This window comes from Branchiostoma belcheri, unplaced genomic scaffold (genome assembly GCF_001625305.1).
Source record: "Branchiostoma belcheri isolate BF01 breed outbred unplaced genomic scaffold, Haploidv18h27 scaffold7, whole genome shotgun sequence".
NCBI lineage: Eukaryota > Metazoa > Chordata > Leptocardii > Amphioxiformes > Branchiostomatidae > Branchiostoma > Branchiostoma belcheri.
In genome coordinates, this window is record NW_017804353.1 from 4,462,973 (window position 1) to 4,484,470 (window position 21,498).

Genomic DNA, 21,498 nt, shown 5'->3' on the forward strand with positions numbered 1-21,498 from the left:
TAAAGTAGTCCAGATCGACCCCCAGTCCAGAAGAAGTAGATAAGATGTGGATGAATAACAGGGCACAATCAATTAACCTGCTTAGGTATTGGTGTCAGTATGTCCTGAGTATGATAAAAGTTGATAGAGAGCCTGGGGCCAGCCCTACCAAAGATGAATAATGCCAGGGTCAGCAGAGATCACCCTGAAGGACACAGTTGATGTAAGAAGTCAGTAGATTCTGACCACATGTTAAAGCAAACAGGGACTTGTCTATTCAGGCCCAAGGATGCGTGACAAAATCATGGTTAGAGGCTCAGTGAGAGACATGAGAAGGAGGAGGAGGAGGAAGAGGGGGGATTCGGGGTAAGACGTTTTGTCTGACTTCAGACATGAGGGTAGATTCTGCCCATCTGTTTCCGCTGACTCGACAGTTAACCTCTGCAGATGCACACAAAGGGTCCCTTGTGTCACTACAATGTCACAAAACGAAAGCAGATCGACAGTAGGAGCCATTATTAGATAGAAGAAAGTGTCTAGACTTTGCATGACATACAGACTGACACAGAAGCTAGCTCGTAAAGATTCCAACATAGCAACTAGCAAGTATCGGTAATTGTATATTTTGCCAGCCTCAAAAAGATACTCCTTTAAGCTATTACCATGGGTATGAATAAATGTGTTGTAACTGTGTCTTAGCTTCAAGATGTCCTTGTTTATACCGGAAGCAATTTGTACTGGTATACAGTATTACCACCTGGCTAACTGCCCAGCACTCTGGTCTGTGGTGACCACCAGCATGTGAACACCTTGACCCTGTATTAAGGTTGCCCACATGTGGACATCAAAGGTCAAGGTTTTGACATGTCTGAGAAAAGGTTCTGGTTTTATGCATAATCCTTTAGCTAGTTTCTGACCATGACTGTTGCATTGTTCCAAGGTACATGTACATATTAGTTGTACATTGTATGTGGATGTTATGTCAGAAAGTGGGATTGAATCTTGACAATTCAAGCTGAGATTTCTTGCATTTGTACCCAAACAGGGGAGGTTTCTGAGGAGATTTCATTGTTCAGTCAAGTTCAATCGGGGCAAGGTCAAAGCATCAAGGCCTACGTCACGACTTGAACAGCTTCCAAGAGTGGCAGTAAATAATCAGCTCTTCCCTCCCAACCTAGAACCCCTAAGCAGTTCACTTCCGTGGCTCAAATGTCTAAAAGACATGTGGCAAAACTCCTGAGGGCTACAAAGTCTCTCAGCACAAGTGTAGTCACAAATGGGTGTAAACTGCAAGGAACACAGATTTACCATTTTCTTGGCTGTCTATGTCAACCTCAGGGTCAAGGAATGCCTGGCTCTTCTGGCTCTCGTGAGAGCAGCTATAAATCATAGACCTGTGATTCCCATTCCAAGGAAGTCCTGGTTGTTTGGGCCAGTCCACTAGAACCTTTGTACTTTGAATTAAGATCTCTCATATTCAAAGAAAGAAGGATACTAGCTCATAAAGCAAGGTTTTGTACCTGACATACTTTCAGATTCTTGTATTGCAGACTTTGTTCTATTATGCTTCCGCCTATATCACAAGCAGAAAGTGGTAGGTTCTTGTTATGGAAGAAAAGTTGTAGACCAAAATCTTGAAGTCATAGAAAATGTGTAAAAAAGGCACACAAAATTAGCTGAAACTGTACATCTGCTTTGAGGTTACCCGTAAGGGCTAGCTGTCTCGCATACTAAGCCAAGGCTGTGATCTAACAATAGAGCCAGGATGTAGTGGCATAACTGTGCCAGTAACCTAGAGCTGTGTCCCTCATGCCAGGGAACCAGGACAATGTCTCTTCCACCTGATTTACCCATCAGACGAGGAGTGCATGCCTCTCTCCTAACCTCCACCAGGCTTTGAGAAGCAGTAGAAATTGTCCAAATAAATAGCCGCTTCCTGTAGCCTGGTAGATGCTACCTGCCACCAATTTTATAACAGTGTGAGATTTTTACCTTATTCATAGGCCCATGTCTATGTTAAAATCAATTCGAAGTGATACCTTGAAGGATTCAAACCAATCTACGTCATGTACATTCTTGAATCGAGGGGTGGAATAATGAGTAAGGGTATCAGGTTAGTTTATAGACTTCCATGGTGAATCATTGTTGTACTTTATATGATTGATATGGGTTGACACCGCACTTACTCAACACTGTCTGGCTAGAGGGCAGACATACTGTCAGCCAAGGGCAGACAGGTGACCCCCTGCTGACCTTGCTGTGTTTATTGCTCTATCCCAACTCGGGCTTGGTTTGAATTAAACAGTGATTACAAAAGCCTTAACAAAATTGGATTGAATATCAGAATGCCTACTGGTAGATTGTATGCCTCATTTCCTGTTGTTGGCCTTCTATTGGCATTGTTTCACTTCACTTCAATGGTGAAAATATATCAGGTAGTAGTACAAAACCTCTGATGTGTACTTTTCATTCTACTTAAACAACATCTGATTTTATCATTGTGGTTGCTGACTTATGATTTCCCAAACTTGATGCATGAATGTACCCACTGAAGAGAGAAAAAAATTGATCAAACCAAAGTCAGGATTCCCACCATTAGCTGCTACAGTTACTGTTGCCTTTCTTCTAGATCTATGTACACCATTTTGTCATCAAATGCATACTGTTCTGTAACATACACTTCAGTGACGAATAGCTCTACTTCAAATAAGTATAAAGTGTGTCTACTGTTTCCCTTATCTCTTATAGGTTATCAACAACTGTTACAGTACCAGGGAGTATGAATACCTTCGGTTTATTGTGCACATACTACATGTATGTAACTGTTATGTTGTTTGAAATGAAAGCAAACATGGCGAAGGAAGCAGGGTAAAGTAGGTCCTGATGTGTCAATATATGGTTGTCAGGCCATCACTGTCTTTCATTCCAGGCCCTTTTTTAATCCCCTCCTGACAATTTTGATTGAATGCTTTGACCTTTGGCCTTTCCTGTATGACTTTGGTTTTAATGGACTTGTGTTCAAGCACTCATGATTGCTATCAAAACTTGTATGTCAGCTGATTAACAGTGTTCTCCGTTTTTCTACATCTCACATATTCGCACTACATTTTATCATGATTTAGTAAGTGCACTTGAACTCCCTTAGGCTAAACTACATTAATTCAGAGGTAAATCTATACATTCCAACATGGAAGAGATTTTAAAAGTTTATCAACTTGGAGTTCAACAAGGTTCAAGGCACTTATTGTCACTGTAGATAAAGGGTATCTCATTCAAACGAACAGGTCAGAAAGGGGTCTACAACTCTACAAGGTCAAGTTCTTAATGTCATACCATAATGATTAGCTTATCTTTTGCCTACTTGAGTATAATTTGGCTTGGAATGATGACATTATGCAGTGTTCTCATCGGTATTGTTATGTCTCTATGCTACAATGTAACAAGTGTGTCTGGTTTTAGATGTAAGTGATTTGTGTATTTCCAGATTAAAACAAACACAAGTATCATTTCTGTATCTCGAGATATATTTCATATAGTAAATTGATCCACGAGATCATATCAAGTTATAAATACTACCTCCCAGATGGAAGATGTACACAGGTCAGGAAATAACTCTTTATGTAACTACTTTGGGACCAGAGATTCAGTTTCACTTGTTGTCACTTATAGCACCAATGTCAACAGTCGTGGGTCCCAGAAGAGCCTACCCACTGTGGGGGGAGGGGAGGTCAGGGTGAGGGTTAGTCCTGCTTTACTAAATCCTGGATAATCCACATGGTCTGCATTCCTCTTCTGTTCTTTATGACAAAAACTCTTCTTGGCCCCAGTGGCATAGAAAAACCCCATGGCACTACTATGCCACAGTACAGACATGTTTAATTTGATAGAATTTTGCACCGTGCGTCTGGTTGAGATGAGGAAAAGGAGAAAATAAGGGCATTGCTTAATTTGATGTTTGATTTATAAAGCCTATTTTTGACTGGGTAAACTTTGACTCTTCCGGAATTCCTTTGCCAAAGTGCAATGAAGCAATAAAGTTTTGATATGGTAATATTAGAGAATTGTCCAGGTCATATGATGGTCAGTCAACAAGACATCCAGATGATTAAAAGGCCCATGTACATTTCAACTTAATTATTTTGTCAGTCAACAGTAAATTGCAGTAGAAGAGTGGCAACCAAGAAAGCCTATTAGCTGGGTCCTGTTTTTACAAATGTTCTTTCTTTTTAATACAATGATTTTTAATTTCCTGTGCAAGAATCATTGGATAACTTTTTTTTTATTGTATTGTATTGCCTTGTCCAGTTAGACTTATTTTTCATGCTTCTTGTCATATTTTCCTTTTGCGCATTCTTACCTTCCTGCTGTACAGTATCTGCTTATCCTTTGTTTTTCTAACACACTCAAGAACCCAGTGTTGGAATCCAGATCAACCGGCACCTGTGGTTGATTATGTGCTAGACACAGAAGTATGTGTAAAATAGGAAGGGAAGGCGCCCTTCTTCTCAAAGCAAGTCAGGAAAGTGAAGATTACTGGTATGAAACTGTTCACAGACTAATAAGAGTAGGAGACAAACATGTGGACAGAGGGGGGAAACCGACAAGCAGCTGAACGTCTGTTCTGTTCTGTGGAGGTTCAAAGAGACCAAGTGGGAAGTATTAGTGACGGTGGCCTTTAATACTTGAACTTGTTTGCGGTTTTCCATCCTTCCCACACAGTCTAGTCTCAAATTTTACCCCAACAGTTTGGAACTCTGACTGCCGTCACTTCTGGAATGGAAATGACACACACGACTGTTTATTGTATCAAACTCAAAGTCACAGAGGGGTAGGAGGTTCTGTCTGAACCAAGTCTGGAGTTGAAAAAGGTCAAAAAGGTCGTTCAGTGATTGATACGCCTGCACATGCGAAAAATCAGAAGTCAGAATAGTCTTGAGAATGTCAACATCTTGGCGTAGTTTTGAGGAGGTGGTTTTTCATACCTGTCCGTCACTCCTAGGGTTTGAATTATAATCAGGTCATCACACTGCTGGATGGGTTCCAATGTGAAGCAGATGGGTTTATGGGGGAGGATCAGTGACACTGGAGGATGAACCAGTTCTGGTCCCACATCCTGTCCTCCAATATTAGATGCAACTCAGTAAGAGTTCACTGCTAGTGAGTATTAGCCTTTTTAGCTTTCATCCGCTCCCCACGATCTGCTACCAAATGAAAGCTAAAAAGGCTGACACTCAGTGACACTAAGTGAGAATAGACTGCAGGCAGGCACCATGTTGGTTGGTTTATGTGTACTCTGATAGTCAGTGGTGGTTGCAACTGAATAAAGAGCTATAACTACAGGAATGGTTCTACTTGTTGTCGGCTTTTAGTTCTAGACCGCAATAAAAAGTGACATGAAAGCATATTTAATGTTGTCTGTGAGGAGCTACGTATACGTCCATATGTCTTGCCCTCAATGTTAATCTGGATCCAAAATTAAGGAGTCAAAATGAAAGACTGGTGTAATTACAGGAGGGTAACTTCTAGACCACTCATGATATGAAAATCAAAGATATGCCAGTCTGATACTGATACATGCACACCTGTGGTAACCTTTGGTGAACGATTGTTCATACATGTACATGTATACTACTGTGTGCCAACCACTTGATAAAGTGCTAAGAGTGGTTTAATAACCTTTACTTGTGATTGTGTGGAGATGACACAGGCCATAGCTCTGTTGTTATTACATTCTGGGTGATTGCCAGGGTAGACCCTTTGTTCCAGGTCAGGCCTTACCACAAGAGGCTTCCTGGCAGCATCCCCATCTCTGTATCCAAGCTGATGGATATTGTCCAATTCCAATAGAGGACCTACGGTACAGTGATCTGTAGAGGTGCAACAGTTGTCCCCATGTTCTATGATGTATCGAGAACATGGTCGTTTGGCACTGCTCAATGTGTGAAGTCTAACCAGATGTGTCATAGCCCTTTGACTCTGAACTAGATCTATCATGATCCTTTCCAACAAAAACACAGGTGGGAGGAGTGTTCCAGGGGCTTTTGTCTTAAACCTTCATTACCTTAAGCCCCTGGGATGGTTTTGGGCTGGCCTTCCTGTGGTTATCTAGGACATCTTCCAGAAAGAAACCGTAGTGAATGTCAAGGTGGGTAAAGTAAGGTCACTTGATGGGATAGACTTAAGGTCACGGCATGTGTGTCAATGACACATAATTCATCACTATGGTAACTTTTTTTAGGTCACAGCAGGCTTGATTCATTACTTATATTCTTGAGGATAAGAAAAGTTACTGAGGTCTTTTGTTGAATGTTCATTTGTAAAGCTCTATCCTCAAGTTGGCAATGAGGCTTAGCTACCTGTTCCAACTTGCCACTGGGTGGTGCAGAAATAATATCTTCATCGTTTTCTTTCACAAGCCTTTTCAAACAACCATTCCAGATGCCGCTTGGAGGATAAATCATGACTGTGGTGGTAGGGGGTATGGACTTGCTTTGGCTGGAATTTACTGCACTTTTCCTTTGCCATTAACCTTACCAGACAAAGGGGAAGCTTTTGAAAATTTGATATGCCAGAAACAGTATGCATTGTACAATCCAATCCAACTGATGAACGTAGATGTATCATTGTATGACTGGTGTTAGACTTTAGAGGTTCAGTCACTGCCTCGAGACATCTATAGGTCCTCCATACGTAGGGAACCTCTCCTTTCTCCATTTGCTGATCATGTCAATTGGGTGTGATTTTAGTTCCCCTATGCTGCCTGCTATGGTTCCCATTCTAGCTCCCCAAGTTTGTAGCCACACTGTATCACAGTATGGGAGACCGATAAACTTCACTAGGATAGCACCCAGGTTTCTATTAAAAAGGAGCATGTATGGGAGCCCCTGGCCAGTAAACTAAGTACAGGTAACATGGAGCAAAAATTGAAAGACCCATAGCAGAATAGGTTAAAACATTATCCAGTGTGCTAGACTTTGGGTCTTGTGTGCAGGTCTTGTGGGCTATAGTAGATCTGACATCCAGTCTAGGTAGTATATGGCACCTTGGCTAGTAACCTGCAGCTTCCCTCCTGGTGCTGAGAATGACTGACATTCCCCTCACATACCCAGGCTGGGAGACTCTGCAGATGGAGGGGAACTCAAGTGGAAAAGTATCTGCAGGCTTGGAATTTCCACATTTATGTAGTATCAGGATGTTTTCTTGGTGTCTGGTATCCCTATTAGATGGACAGACTGTCCTTCTATCTGTCACCTTTAGCTGTGTTGATAAAAGAAAATGAAGAAAAGGTTAGTAGGCCATCACAGTGGGGTGTCTCTAGTCAGCAATATTCAGGATCTACTACCAGCAATAGTTGAGATTACTCAGTCACAGAATGATACATTGCAGGATCACAAAATGATCACTCAGTCCTTCTAGTAAAATAGATCATTGAATAGTGTTGCTTGATTCAGTCTTTACTGTATTGTTTTTGTAACCGATTTAAAATTGTTCTGTCAGCTATTAGTCAGTAACCAGATCAATATGGACATCTGTTGAAAAGGGACATAAAAACTAGGATGTCATGGAAACAATGAAGCTTAGTATTAGTTTTATCATGCACATCTCAGAGAATAACCATCCATTCAAGAGCACATTTAATTGCTGTTGACCTATTTTCCAGACAAATAAGTCAGTAACTCCTCATGGTGAAGTTGAAGCATAGTGTTGAAGCAGCTTAATAGTTTGTTCACTGAGTTGGGATCTTCCAGGCAAGTGTGTGTTTAAGTATGCTGGTTTGTTGTATATAAGAGTTAAGTCAGGAGCTATTCAATAGGAAAGATAGACTGGCTGTGTCTTTACTTCACTTACACTATTGACCATTGAGTCACCTTCTCACCTTGAAATCTCACCTTTCAGATTATTGAATACACATGTTGGCTAATGTCTGCCCCTATTCTAGCTCCATCCCTATGCTTTATGTATCTATCCATTTTTGTCCCTATCTATCTCTAGTGAAAAAGATAATTGCCTGGTAGACATGTTGGCTCATCCCCAGTGTTTAGACTCCAGTGTTGTGCAGTGCTATTTATGTCCTCTCTCCATTTGTGGCAGATAGACAGGGAGTTGGGTTTCCAGTGTCACCTGGGTTATCAGTTCCATCTTCCCCACAACAACCACAGGCTGCCTGCCCCTCCTCCAAACTCTGTTTACTCATGTGGAGCTTGTGTCTATCCTGCCCTTCTCTGATCTTTCCATTACTTTTAACAGCTTTTGGACATAGATATTATATAATCATGTTGTCAGGTTACATCCCTGTTCTACTCTATTCTTGAGTTGCCTACTTCAGGCCTTGCACGCAATATATTCTCTTCTCTGTTGTAGGTTAATTTTCCTGGTTTGGAGGTAACCTTTTACGTCTGCTGGCTCTCCTTGTCCTGAAAACTGGATGACCCTTCTGAAGAATGCCCGCAGAGAGAGATATTTTCTCAAACTTGGAAGTTGACCTGTTGTAGCATTTAGGGAGAATCATGAGGGGAAAAGTAGGTTTGCTGAAGATTGGTTCTGAACTTCTGGCTGCTGAGTGTTCTCTCCTGTGGTTTGGAGTACTGTTCAGTATGTCCACGTCAAAGGCAGACACATGCTTTTCATTTGCCTGAGATTTCTTGCCTGTCTGGAGGCCCTTGCAGGTCAGAATTCCAGCTCCTCTAGGAGGTAGCCTGCCTTGTGTACAAATCCCAAATGATATCTCCTTCATTACACACTTGAACAGCTCCTAGTATATCCCTTCATAACTTGTACAAATATATATGGCATTATTGAGGAGAATGATGCTTAATGGTCGAAAAAAGAATCAATTAATAGAGACAGAAAAAGGTATTTATCCTTCCAAGACCAACCATTGCCATGTGGAAACTATTTACATGTCCACTGACTGGTCCCTTCCCAAAAAGGCAGGCGCCCGCAAAATAAATGGGATTTGATGCTTTTGCCATCCAGGGCAGGGATTGGCTGCGTATATCAATTTGCAGGCACCCAGACTGAAAAGTCGTATTACCTTAGATCAACTTTGAAGAAAAACAGGATTTGTAGATAGAAGAGCCTGGTCTAGTTGAATCAAGGATATTGGTTGCTTATGCACTTACTAAAAGAGTTCACTGGTAGAGGAGCTTTCAAGTGGCATCTGCCATCATTCTATAGCTCCGAAAAGGTCTACAAAGCCTCTTTCAGGGATTTCACAGGATGCTGTTTTTGTTTTGCGCCATAAAAGTTACATCTAACCTTTGATTTCATGCTTCACTGCGAGGTCATAAACACTCCCAGTTGAAGACTGGGTTACGTCACCATGAAAGGTTATCTCTCTGGCCCCTTCCTGCAGGGGTCAATGACTTATGATTGTAGAAAGTAAGAGTGGGGGACAGGGGGAGACAGACAGACAGTTCATAACTTGGTTTGACTGTGGCTATCCCAACTATGCGCTACATCTGGTGGGGAGGGGACCTACAAACAGATGGTGGGACAGGGTGCATTCTGGTCTTGCTTTTAACCAGGCTCCCGAATCCCATGTTTGCATTCCTTCATCAGCTATTGACCAAGTTTCTTTTCTTCTTATGTTTAGTCTATCACCCAGCTTTTGAACAAGAGAGGATAGAGGGATCAATGAACTCACAGGGGTTATTTAGATAGGGGTCATTTAGATAGTGGTCAGCCTTTCTGAAATTCAAATGGTTAAGACTACACATGTACATAAGAGTTGAGACAATTGGCATACCTGTATGTGTCTCATTGGTGGGAAATCTTTACTTTACCAATGCATGTACAGATGTATGTGATATCTTATAGGGTTTTGTTAGACTGTAGATGCACTGTTGCTTATCTTTAATATCTTATATATTGTACTGTATTAACGCTTACTTGAAAATAATTTTGCCCATCTTTGAGAAGCTAGGACTTAAATTGTTATACCCTTGTATCCACAATCACTAGCTTTGTGAAAGAATTCTATCGTGCCCAGTAACAGCAAGCAAGTCAGCAGCTGTCACTGTGGTTTTCTTTCATTTTGGCTAAACTTCACCTTGGCTAAACATTCTTTCCTGATTCATCCCTTGATACCCCTTTTGAAGATCTGAGCAAATCGTTGGTTCCACTCTTTGTAACCCAGTAACTATGCAGGAGAATTCCCAGAGCCTTCTAATCCAGCATGCTTCTTAGCAACCCCAGTAACATTTTCAAAGCACTTCAAAACTGTGCCAAAAAGAAGCAGCGAAAAAAATGCTTAAGCACTTAAAATAGTTGTTCTACCAAAACACTGGAGTATTCCCCTTGTTGATTCAAAAGCTGTACTGGGAATTAGTACAAAGGTTACAGATGCCATTTTGCTACTACTACTAGGGTAAATTGGCACCATCAAAAATGGCACTTGCCAAGCATCTAACTTCAAAGTCTTGTGAACTTTTCATAAGGTGAGAGTCATGCAGGTGGCGATTGTGTTGTTGTACCTTTTAAATCTTGACCTTTAACAGAAAAAAAATGTTGAAACTGGTACTGAACATCCCTAAATTTTAGCAAAATACTATAAATATTTTTATCATCCAGCCTGCCATCATTTCTTGGCTTGAAAAAGTCACTCTTTACTATTTGCTTAAATCCTGTCAGTGTCATTCTTTTGGACATTCCAAGGGGCAGTAGGAGCAGGAAACACTGGGCCTTTATCCCTTGAGATGCAGAAGAGTTCTTTTGAAGTGTAGATAAATACAGGTTTACATTGTCTGTTACATTGTCTGTTACATTGATGGATTATGTGATGCTGTAGATGGATGGCTGGTTTGCTAGTTTGATATTTGGCCACTGACAATGTGTGACATGGATGGATGGATGAAGACAAGCAACATCTAATGGATGGATGGATGGATGGATGGGTGGGTGAATGGATGGATGGACAAATGGATGGATGGGTAAACGGATCAAGGAATGGATAGAACTATAGATGCCAAATGGATTGATAACTGTCACTCCTTAAGATATTGACTAATTATCAGTACCTAATTATAAGGCTACTTATGTCTGAAAAAAACAACAACTCTGTAATAAAATTCTGTCTTTGTTCTTGTTACAGGGTCTGCAGACCTCATAGATATTTTTCAATTAAGGGGATTACCAAAGGGGATCAACAAAGCAATAGGTTTCTGTGAAAACCGGCCGGATGGACCTGATGTGGCATACAGAGTTTCAAAAGATGCGACGCTGGTGGTTCCAACCACAGAGCTCTTCCCAAGTAAGTAACTTCTGCTTTGTTTGTCTAATCAACCTTTACGAGTAAGAATTGACAAACAGATGACCAAAAGAAAACTGCTTAGACCAAACTTGATCTTACACATGAGTTTGAATCCATAAACAAGGAACTCAAAATTGTATGGCTTTAGCCTATCTGTTATGCTAACCTTCTTTCTGATTGCAGATGATGCAGAGAAGACTTTCCCTGTTGACTTCTCGGTGTTATTAACAGTGAAGCCTTCGCTTGCATCACGGTCCTACCTCTTCACTGTCATTGTTGAAAATAATGTACAGTTTGGTGTACAACTGGCTGACGTCGACTGGGTATTCCTGTATGCGGACGGCGAGGGCAGACCAGGCTTCGAGGAATCACCCCGATTTAACCACAATGTAGCAGACGGACAGTAAGTGAAAATTACTACAGCAACTTTTTTCATATCCTGGATGCCAGACCTATAACATGCTAGGCCCAGGGTTAGCCAGCGTGAATCAAGGACTAACTGAGGGGGGCTGTGGTATAATTTCCATGGGGGCATGTTGGCCCTGGAAGCGACTGAAACTGTTTAGGCACCCAGGCAACTTTTTTCATTGAAATGAAAGTTTGTATTGGCAGTTAACACGGTACAGAGTTCAAGTATTGTTCCATACACACCAGGGTACAACGACTTTCATTCAACAGATCTAGAGATATAAGTTTGTTCCCTCTACATCAGGCCTTAATAAGGAAAATGTGTTGGACAACAATGTCTGTAAATTTTCATGAATATTACTGACTCAGTGGCAGGATTGAGTGGTCCCTGGCATGATCAGTAGTGCAGGAGATAAACTGGAGGTGGAACAGAGATGGGCAGTTTTGAAACATGCTAACTGGTAGATCTGACCCAAACAGGAAAGGTCAGACTGTTATGTCTTAGAGGACAGCTGTTGTGTCTTGATGAATCGTACACCGCCGCAAACGTCTCCGCTTTACAGCGGCTCTAACTACGTGTGTATTGCCCTGCGAAAGGTTAATTCAACCTTCCTAACATCTGACACGATGATGACATTTGACATCAAACAGTGGTGACCTTTTCTTTGAGATGTGGTTGCCATTTGTTTCCTCTGCTGTCCTTTCAATGAATGCAGAGGTTGAACTTTTACCCTCAATGAATCTTATTAGTCAACCTTGGAGTGTTTTTAAAACCCTCTACCATTTTAAACCTGAAACCTCATATGGAATAGAGAATTGGTAGCCAAATGGCTACTTTAGTGTGCCGAAGGTTAACCTTCTCCTTTGGTACCAAATTTGTATTGATGTGAGTAAGAGACAAGGTTAAAATCCTATTGCAGAAAAAGACAGTGGCAATTTTACCATTTAAAGGTTCTGCAAGGGTGTAAACTCCACCCTAACAGGACATAAAGGAGTCAGATTGCCTCTTGATAATTACACAGTATAAGGTGTCTCATAAGGACAGGAAGGTACATCTGAGGACATGGAGACTCCTGTACGTGTCGGTTCCCTATATGCATACAGGCCTGTCCAGAATGCTTATACGGAACACTTCAGTTGGTCAAAGTAAATTCCTTTCGGATCAGTGAAAGTGAATTCCTGGCCAGGCCTACTGTCAATATTAGAAGAGGGTGATATTTACCCTTGCCACTTGAGTACCTATAGATCTACTCCCTCTGTTTGCTTTGCACCAAAACAACACACTGGGGCTGCGTGGATGGGAGGCCTATGCTTTACTTCTGTATTGTTGTATGGAAGACTTCTCAAACAGTTTTGCTGGACAACTCACTTGGTTTGCATTAAGGAGGTTAAAAAGTTTAACCTCCTTGGTTTGTATGAACCAACAATGTGTAAGCTGAAGTATGGTGTGTGACATTTGAGAACTAAACTTTGCAGAAATATACAGCCAAAGATTTAGAAGTAAACATTTCTCCTCAGCAAGGTCACAGACTTTTTATATTTGCTCTTATGATTTTCATACCTACATTTCTTTATTATATTTACAAGTCATTCAGAAGATGATTGCAACAAAAAATGTATTGATCTCTGGCACTAATTCCCAATCAGAACCATTTGAGAATTTGGCATATACTTTGTCAGTTTATATCTCATACATCCTCAGAAAGAAAGCTGCCATTAAAATTTGTTGAAATTCTACCAGAAGCCAATTATTTTATGTGATCCCACCTTTGATGATGGACACATAGATGTTAATAGCAGAAATTTTAACTTTACCTGTAACGTTATACAGTATGTCTGTAGTGGATAAACTGTAAACTGACACATGGTGTAACACACTGGGTCTATTCTTAGACTTGGTAAGTACATGCTGCACAAGGGACTGATTAATCTGAGCCTTCCCACAACTGGGCATACTCCCACTCTCTTCAGTAACTGGTGGGATCTGTAATGGGCTTGAGGTGTGCCTTGTTTCCTCAAACAATGAACAAATGGCATATCACCCTCTCCGAAGAACTGGCATTCCCTGACAGAAATGTGCAAATTGGTGTTCTAGACCTGAACACCAACAGCTAGGCTGAGACTTGTACTGGCGACCTTGTGGCAAAGAATTGGAATTTCTGAAAACTCATAATGTACACATAATGACACATGACAAAACTACCTAGACCCAAGGAGGGAGAACCTCCTTGTTAGACCACTTTGTACCTCAGGTTTGATGCTCTGTATGGCTTTGTGGCATCTTACTTTTACTTCAAAGTGTAAACATTTTGCAGGCTTATTTCTTTTAGAAAATCACAATTTAGCACTCAGAATGTGGCCCTATCTGGTCTCTGTAAGTTTGCCATGCTGCAAAAGTTGTTGGCATCAACAACTGCAGTGTTGAATCTCTACTCTTCACTGACAGCAGCAGCAGCAACTTAATGTTTAGCCGAGGCAAATAATCCACAGGCAGTAGCTTGCGGACAGAGAGCACATACCACTGTGGTCAGTGGGTGCCCAGACTCGTTTGCTTGGAAATATTTGGTCACTTGCCGGGGACGGGGATAGTGTAGGGATTCCCTGGTCTGACTGCCAGACGTCTTGGAGATGCTCCAAGTGGGCCTGTTCTGCCCCGGAGATGCCAAACATTGCCGCTTCTGTGCGAGGGCTGTGGCTACAATGCCCTGCCGACACAAGAAGTCTTGCCCCTGAACTTGGATGCATCACATGGCCTAATGAACCACAGTGGTGTGGGTTTCCATCGGTAACCACCAATCCTGCTGCTGAACTAGAAAGTTGACCAACCTACTTTCAATTTGAATTTCAGTTGAAAAGGCTGCAATTAAATTGAAGTCCACAATTCACTGTCGATGTACATATTGAAAAAAAATTCCAGGAATCTTCCCAGTTGACTTGATAATCGTTCCCATTCTGAACAACTCAGTTGCAGTTGTAGTTCAACAGGTCCTGATCATGAAATGACAACACAATTCAACATTGATTTTTCCATCTTATTTCTTAAGTTGCACAAGGAAAAGTTACAAATAAAGACATCAAATATTTTCCGAAGAAGTTTATATTTTAGATTACTTTACTGAGGTGTATTTTCTGGTCTCTCATCATCTCAGGTGGCACAGAATAGCCTTCAGTGTACAGAGGAACAAGGTCAGCATGATCATGGACTGTGACATCAAAAACGAGGTGACCATGGACTTGGACCGCTCCCCAGGCGCCGAGGGTGCCATCAGGACGGACGGCATGACCGCTTTCGGCAGACACTTCTTCCGGGAAAATGTTGCTTATGAGGTGAGTGTTTACAATTGACAATTTAGCACTCAGAATTTGGCTCAATCTGGTCTCTGTAACGTAAGTGTAAGTTTGCCATGCTGCAAAAAAGCTGTTGGCATCAACAACTGCAGTGTTGAATATTATTATTATTTCTACTCTCCACCGACAGCAGCAGTAGCAGCAACTTGGTGTTAAGCCATGGCAAATAATCCACCATTTTCATTCAGATAACTTCTCTCTTAGTCTAATGGTCATGTTGTTAGATTTTCCTATGCTTCTCAATTCAAGAAGTGATTCGTGTTGTTCAGTATGTTGCAATCTTTGGTTTCAGAATGAAGATATGAGAGCATATGGTAGAACTGACCTCTTTATATCAAGGCCCCTGTTTATATTTCCATCTCTGCCATGGTCAAGTGGTTTTAACCATTTATAGTTCAATGATTATTTATCTAACTCTACGAAGCTGTTGTCACCGGCGCTGGCACTCTGTGACAGCCTTAGGCTGATTGGGATGTCTCCACTGTCCGTCCTGCTGCAGTGGTGCAAATGAAAAAGTAAAAACGGTTTCTAATTCCACCTTTGGATTAAGGGGTCAAGAGATTTCATCCCAGCTCACCCAGTGGTTATCTCAACATACCTGAGTGTGAACTCTTGAGCAGTCGTTATATCTTCTAGTGTAGGCTGAAGGTTTGCTGCCTTTTTCAGAAGATGTCAGAAGCAATTGCATTGATAAGAACCATCACACCCTTACAAAAAAGGCATCTGCAAATGCTCAATGCACTGTTGATGTACCATGTCAAATGATCTCTTGAAAAATTCAGTTTAACCACAGTGTAAAAATGGGGAAAAAAACTAACAGCAATGACTAAGAAAATGCTTGTATCAAAACGTTATTGCACCTTCGAGGTGTGTTATTAGGGAAATACTGCAAGTTCTATATTGAAATCTATTGGTAGAATTAGTTTTTCCAACTTTCTAATTAAGGTTTTTATATACCTGGAGGCATTGTAGATCTACAGAGCATACAGAGTTGAAGGATTCTCTCAGTCTTTCCCTCAGGCAAATCTTAGTTTCTGTGACCCTGAACTTAATACAACAGACAGGAATGTCCCAGCAGGAGGAATGTTGCTTTATTGGGTACTTAATTTAAACCAGTGGGCAAACCAGTTGTGCCTGGAGGGTGGGTTTTATAAGGGCTGCCAGGATCTGATTACACCTCATCATTATCTCCCTGTCCTCTGCACAAACACAAACCTCTGGATTCTCTTATCAAGTCTGCTGGTTTCCAGCCGCATGTCTGATGGATGGGCAGTCAAAGTTGATTTTGCATGTAATGGCAGGAAAGAGAGGAAGTATTGGAAGATGATTAGAAGCCCTAACGTATAACATTACATGTATTTACTTGCTCTTCTAACTGAAGTTGTATACTGTAGATCCATGTAGAGCTACATGTCAAAAGTATGTCATTTGATCTGAATGTACAAATTGTAAGATTAAGCTGTCATTTGTGCCTCCAGCTTGCAAATCAAGAAATTCATTGGAAATTATCCATGAAGTAAATAATGATTTCAGTACATGATATGCGGAAAATGCCTCATTTGAAACCCTAGCATATGCTCATTTACTAATGCTGCATTTTAGTAGAATTTGAATTCACAAAACTAGAATTTCAGATACATTTGTAGTCTAAGGGAAATGACAGGGAAATGACATCTCCCAGCCAGGACAGCTTGCCTATGATTGGCTGATGTCTGTGCAGAGCCTGACCAATCAGCATTCGTGTCAAAACATTCTAGACACTGGTTCTATTTCTGACACCCTTGACTCACATTCCTTTCCTTCATACTTCCCAGCATTACACTGCACAAGGGTATCAAGGGTTGTTGACCTTGAGGCAAGAATGAGGCCAGGTGAAGGTCAGGGTCAAAGGTCATTCATCAGTCCACACCAATTTGTGCCCCTGACTAAAAGCTGCTGTGACTGAAGACCTGTAAAAACAACACTGAAGGGCATGTGTAGGATTGGGGGGACCCCCTTCAAGGCTGTTCACTATTCCAGATGCTTTGTACAGTACAAGGGCAGTGTAGTATGCAGATGACTTTGTTGGTTTGTCAGAAGGCTCTGTCTGACTCAAAACTCACAACCACTATACCTACCATCAATTCTTCTTCCTTGTCATCCTTAATTTTCCAAGATGTCCGAACTTTATCATTTCACATGCTGTGAAGGCAAAATCTTGATCTCGTCCAGAGACTGATTTTACTTAATTTTACTTTTTTGTTTCTTCAAACTCAAGTTTAGGATATACAAGACTTAGTGATTGTCTTCATTTATCATCAAGTCATGAAGGAAATGCTCCAGTATCACTTATCAGGCATCATTAAAATAGTGAACTTGAAAATGACACACATATTTCAATATTTTCTGCCACCCACCTTTCAGTCTGGCAAGTTCTTGGTTGATGTACCACAGAGCACCACATAGATGTCCTGTGGAGCTGACACAGTTGGATGGTAATAAATCACCAAGGCCAGAGGCACAGTTGGGTCCCCACTGTCAGAATCCTCCTATCCTCCTGGGCATTTAAAGCAAATTAGGGTCTTGCCAGACAATCTATAAAGAAAAACAAAGACTTAGATTAAATCCTGTCCCAAATAAAAGGAACAGACTGGAGTCCTGTTTATTGCATAAAATAGTGTCATTATACATTACATATACAGGTACATGTACTGTACATGTATATGCAGCCAGTCACAGTGGCCTCAATATAATGTAGATGTTTAGAGTGTTTAAAAGAATGTTGTCCCTTGCTGGGTTTTGTTTTAGGTGTGGTTGATTTACCTCATGTAGCTTTTTATCTTCCTCAGCATAGTGCAGAAATTGGCTAGTCAACAGATTGATTAATCCACTAATTAAGGAGTATGAGTGTTTCCTGTGTTAGTAATTAGTTAAAGGATTGAGAAGATTAGCTGACTTTGGTTGTACTTTGAGGATTTGTTGAGGGATCATCTACATAAACAGCTTCTGTGAGGAGCTTGTCTGTAATTTCACATAAGGTGATATGAAGACACAGCTCTGCATGGGTGGGCAGATAGCTGTAAGCCAGAAGAAAGGAGACAATCATGTAGATCTGATGAGTAGACTGTTCGATACAAAATGGTGGCTAATACATGTAGAATCTTAATCAGTATCACACACCTTATGGTGTGAGAAACTTCGTGTGACAGAAAAAAAGTTACTTAATGAAAATATGGGGGTTGAGCTGGAAGTTGGTGGTGGGATGGATTTTAAAGGGGTCAGGTACTAGTAGTTGTTGGGAGGAAGCTGGCTTGTGGGGCTGCTGGTACCCAAAGTTTTAGAAGAGTTATGTAGACTATAAACTTATTTAATGTAAGGTGTGTATAAGACATGCCACTCATCAAATTTCTCAGGCAGTGGTATCATTTTTATCAACCTAAATGATTTGATACAAGAATACTTTATCATGCTTTTCTGGATCATGAACAATCAAAACCTCAGTTCCTCCGTGCTTCAGAAACCTTCAATGATGTTACAGTGCCTAAAACGTGTAATAACATCAGGGTAGAGACAAAATGCAGGCTCATTGCAAGATTGCTCCTTACAACCTAAACTTCCTCTTCTAAGGTTGAACACTGTGTGTGGTAGATTGTTCCTAAAGCTCCTTGAGCAACAGACCAGATTGCTTGGAGGAGAACATTCTTACAGGTCTAGTTTCCTTTTCTTTGAGGTGTTGACAGTTAACAGAGAACAGTAGCCTCTTCCAGTCACCTTTGTGGCCCTGGTTCCTTTATGTATTTGTACCCACTTCCCCACAGAGTGGCCTTTTGCTAGAGGTTTCGACCATGCATTCACAACCTCTTGTTCCTTGGGAAAAACAATCATAAACACTAGTGTTTTACAAACATAGCAGAAATTTTCTCAGGAATAGTTTGAGAAGGATGGGGGTACCCCTGGTGTAAATATTTAGTCTGTGCCTTTGTGAATAGCATTGAACTTGAGGTAGATGCGGTGAGTACAGTAGGAGGGTGTGTCGAGTGATGGGAGACAAACTGTTAAACACGTGCCCACACCTTGACTCTCTCCATCCTTGGTTAGTGTGAAAGCCAGACTCAGTCGTCTTCACTAATAGCACAGTTAGGTGTGTACCAAAGTCTCCAGTGGGGTGGTCAGGGAATTCTTTGCATGCTACTTATTGTCCTACTGTTCTTTGAAACCTAAACTGCTTTGAGATTTCAACAATTAGGTCCAGGAGGAAATCACCAGGTGTCTTTGAAAGCACTTACTTCAGGGCAGTGCAACCTATCAAGTTCAGAGGACAACTAAGAAATTAGGTCTAGTTTGTTCTACTTTCATTTGATCGTTGCACTGCACTAGCCTCCATTCCAACCCCCCTTGGGTTTTTCACTTTTAAGAACTCAAAGCTTTCTTATAGTTACTGGGTTCCATTTGCTGTCCGACCAGAAAGCTTGTGTGTTGTTAAAAAAAAACATCTGGCGGGGTCTGCTTATACTGCGTCAGCTCTTTTTATCAATATCTCATGTATGATAATGTCATGGATTCCTTCAGGAGTCCTCCTACTCATCCCAGACCACAAGTTCATTAAGACACATAAAAGTTAAAATCCTTCCCACATCTCTTGCTGTCCTGTTCACCTGTCTTGTGGTATTTGGGGGATCACATTCTATTGTATTCCAACCCTAGGGTCAGCCTTTTCTTCCTCACAAGAGCTTTTCTGTGGTTTGGAAACTTTCCAAGCAATTGTCTGTTCAACTTTGGTTGCCAAAGTCTGTCCAAATAAACCAGAATACTACTAAATCTATTGGAGAACACTGTACCTTGTGTCGCTTTGTATCATATGAACCACCTCTTGTGTGGACGAAATGTCTGTTTCAACATTTCTTTACATTAGTGTTGTATCGGTGCTGAATGCTGTCTGGGTTTGAACACAGGTATTGTAAAAGACCCCCTTTCCTCTTCAAAAGTATTAAAATGAGCTAGATGTGTTTGGTAAAGACGATAGGAACGCAAACACTGTTCTGCAGACCTCCATATTTGAGGTCGAGCCATGTTCATTGTTCTTTAGCCAGACAGACCCACCTTGTGGATGGATGTTATATCCCAGATACAAAAGGAGTATCACCTGAATAGAGGCTGTCAACTGCTGACTGTGGAGGCTGTTTAGTCTAGGATTTTGTTTGTGGTGGCTCGTGTACCTTTTCTCATGCAGCGATGTAGTCAGGGTTTGCAACACAGGTGTACATTTGTAGATGGCCGACTTTGAAGATCCTTGCTGTATCACCATGTTTTGCATGGTATCAAATCATTAGTTAGAACACTGTGGATGACAACAGAGGCATGAGGCCCTTTAAGTTGTGTCACAACAAACAGATAAACATGACTTGTATGAAAGGTATTTGATTATTTTCTAAGGGTACAAAGTGGTTTGCACAATGACGCATATTCTTTTCATTGTTTATAGAAGTTTCAAATAGTACTTTTTGAAATGGAGCGTTTCATTCAGTTGGTCTTTGAAAGACTTCCAGTCGTCTTGGTATACAGTTGAAAACTCATTGAGGCAAAGAAATCCTTCACCTCCACTATCCCCCCCCCCCCAACCAAACACATTCCATTGCAATCATGTGCACAGGAGCAAGAATGTCAGGTGATATGATGAGGTCAAAATTACCTGGAATCTGCAAACCTCACTTCTTTGTAAGTTATGTAGTGACACGGCAGTCAGAGATGGCAGATCACTCACTTCACATCAGAAACTATCAGACAATCTTAAGAATAAAAAATCTTGACCCAAAATACTATTTGGCCATGGGGTATTTATCTCTTTTGAATATACTCCCTGTCTGATTCAGCACAGAAAATATCACACAAGTCAAATCTTGATTATGAATCTTGCCAGCAACTTACCTTTACATTTACAATTGTATCTACCTATACATCAGTTTAGAGAGTCTCGTTGACTGTATATAAAGTGCAGCTGCCTCATCTGAGGCATTTACCACAGGAGGGCCATGAAATCAATCAGCTGGTGGTTACCAAGTCTAGTTCCTGTCTGCATGGCCGGAATGCTATAGGATTACACAAGAAATGCTGCTGACATTCTGAGGACTTCCTGTCCCTTCACCACTCACTATTCACCACTTTAGAGGTGCAAGAAGCGGTCTTGTCTATCCCTTCCCCTCCTCACCACTGCACAGCCTCATCTTCAAGTACCTCTCATCTGTTGCCATGGCAACCCAGGCAGGAGATGGAATCCTGATTCTTTCCTGCCAAACTTCCGTGTCTGATGTAGATCTACCCGTTCCTATGGCAACGGCCTGTAAATAATGGGATCCCTTCCACTGTTTGACAGTTTCGCGGGGACCAGGGCTGGTGACCGTAATGGGGGTTAATTGGAATTGGATGAAATTAAAGTAACCTGAGACCTCAATGTCAATCAAAACCATGTTCCACATGGTCCAAGTTTACAGCATGACTGTATTCCTATAAAATAAATTGTTGACAGTAACTAAGTA

The 21,498-nt window shown here is 41.2% G+C and overlaps 1 protein-coding gene across 4 annotated transcripts in view; it reads left to right on the forward strand.

Moving 5' to 3' along the window:
* The window catches only part of LOC109484488 (collagen alpha-1(XI) chain-like), a 74,359-nt gene that overhangs the window by 12,418 nt on the left and 40,443 nt on the right, over positions 1–21,498 (forward strand). For all 4 annotated transcript variants that reach the window (XM_019787767.1, XM_019787765.1, XM_019787766.1 and 1 more), the window contains exons 3-5: positions 11,072–11,230; positions 11,414–11,633; positions 14,788–14,965. In XM_019787767.1, the coding sequence (XP_019643326.1) occupies positions 11,072–11,230; positions 11,414–11,633; positions 14,788–14,965 (557 nt within the window). The remainder of the gene's footprint in view (positions 1–11,071; positions 11,231–11,413; positions 11,634–14,787; positions 14,966–21,498) is intronic.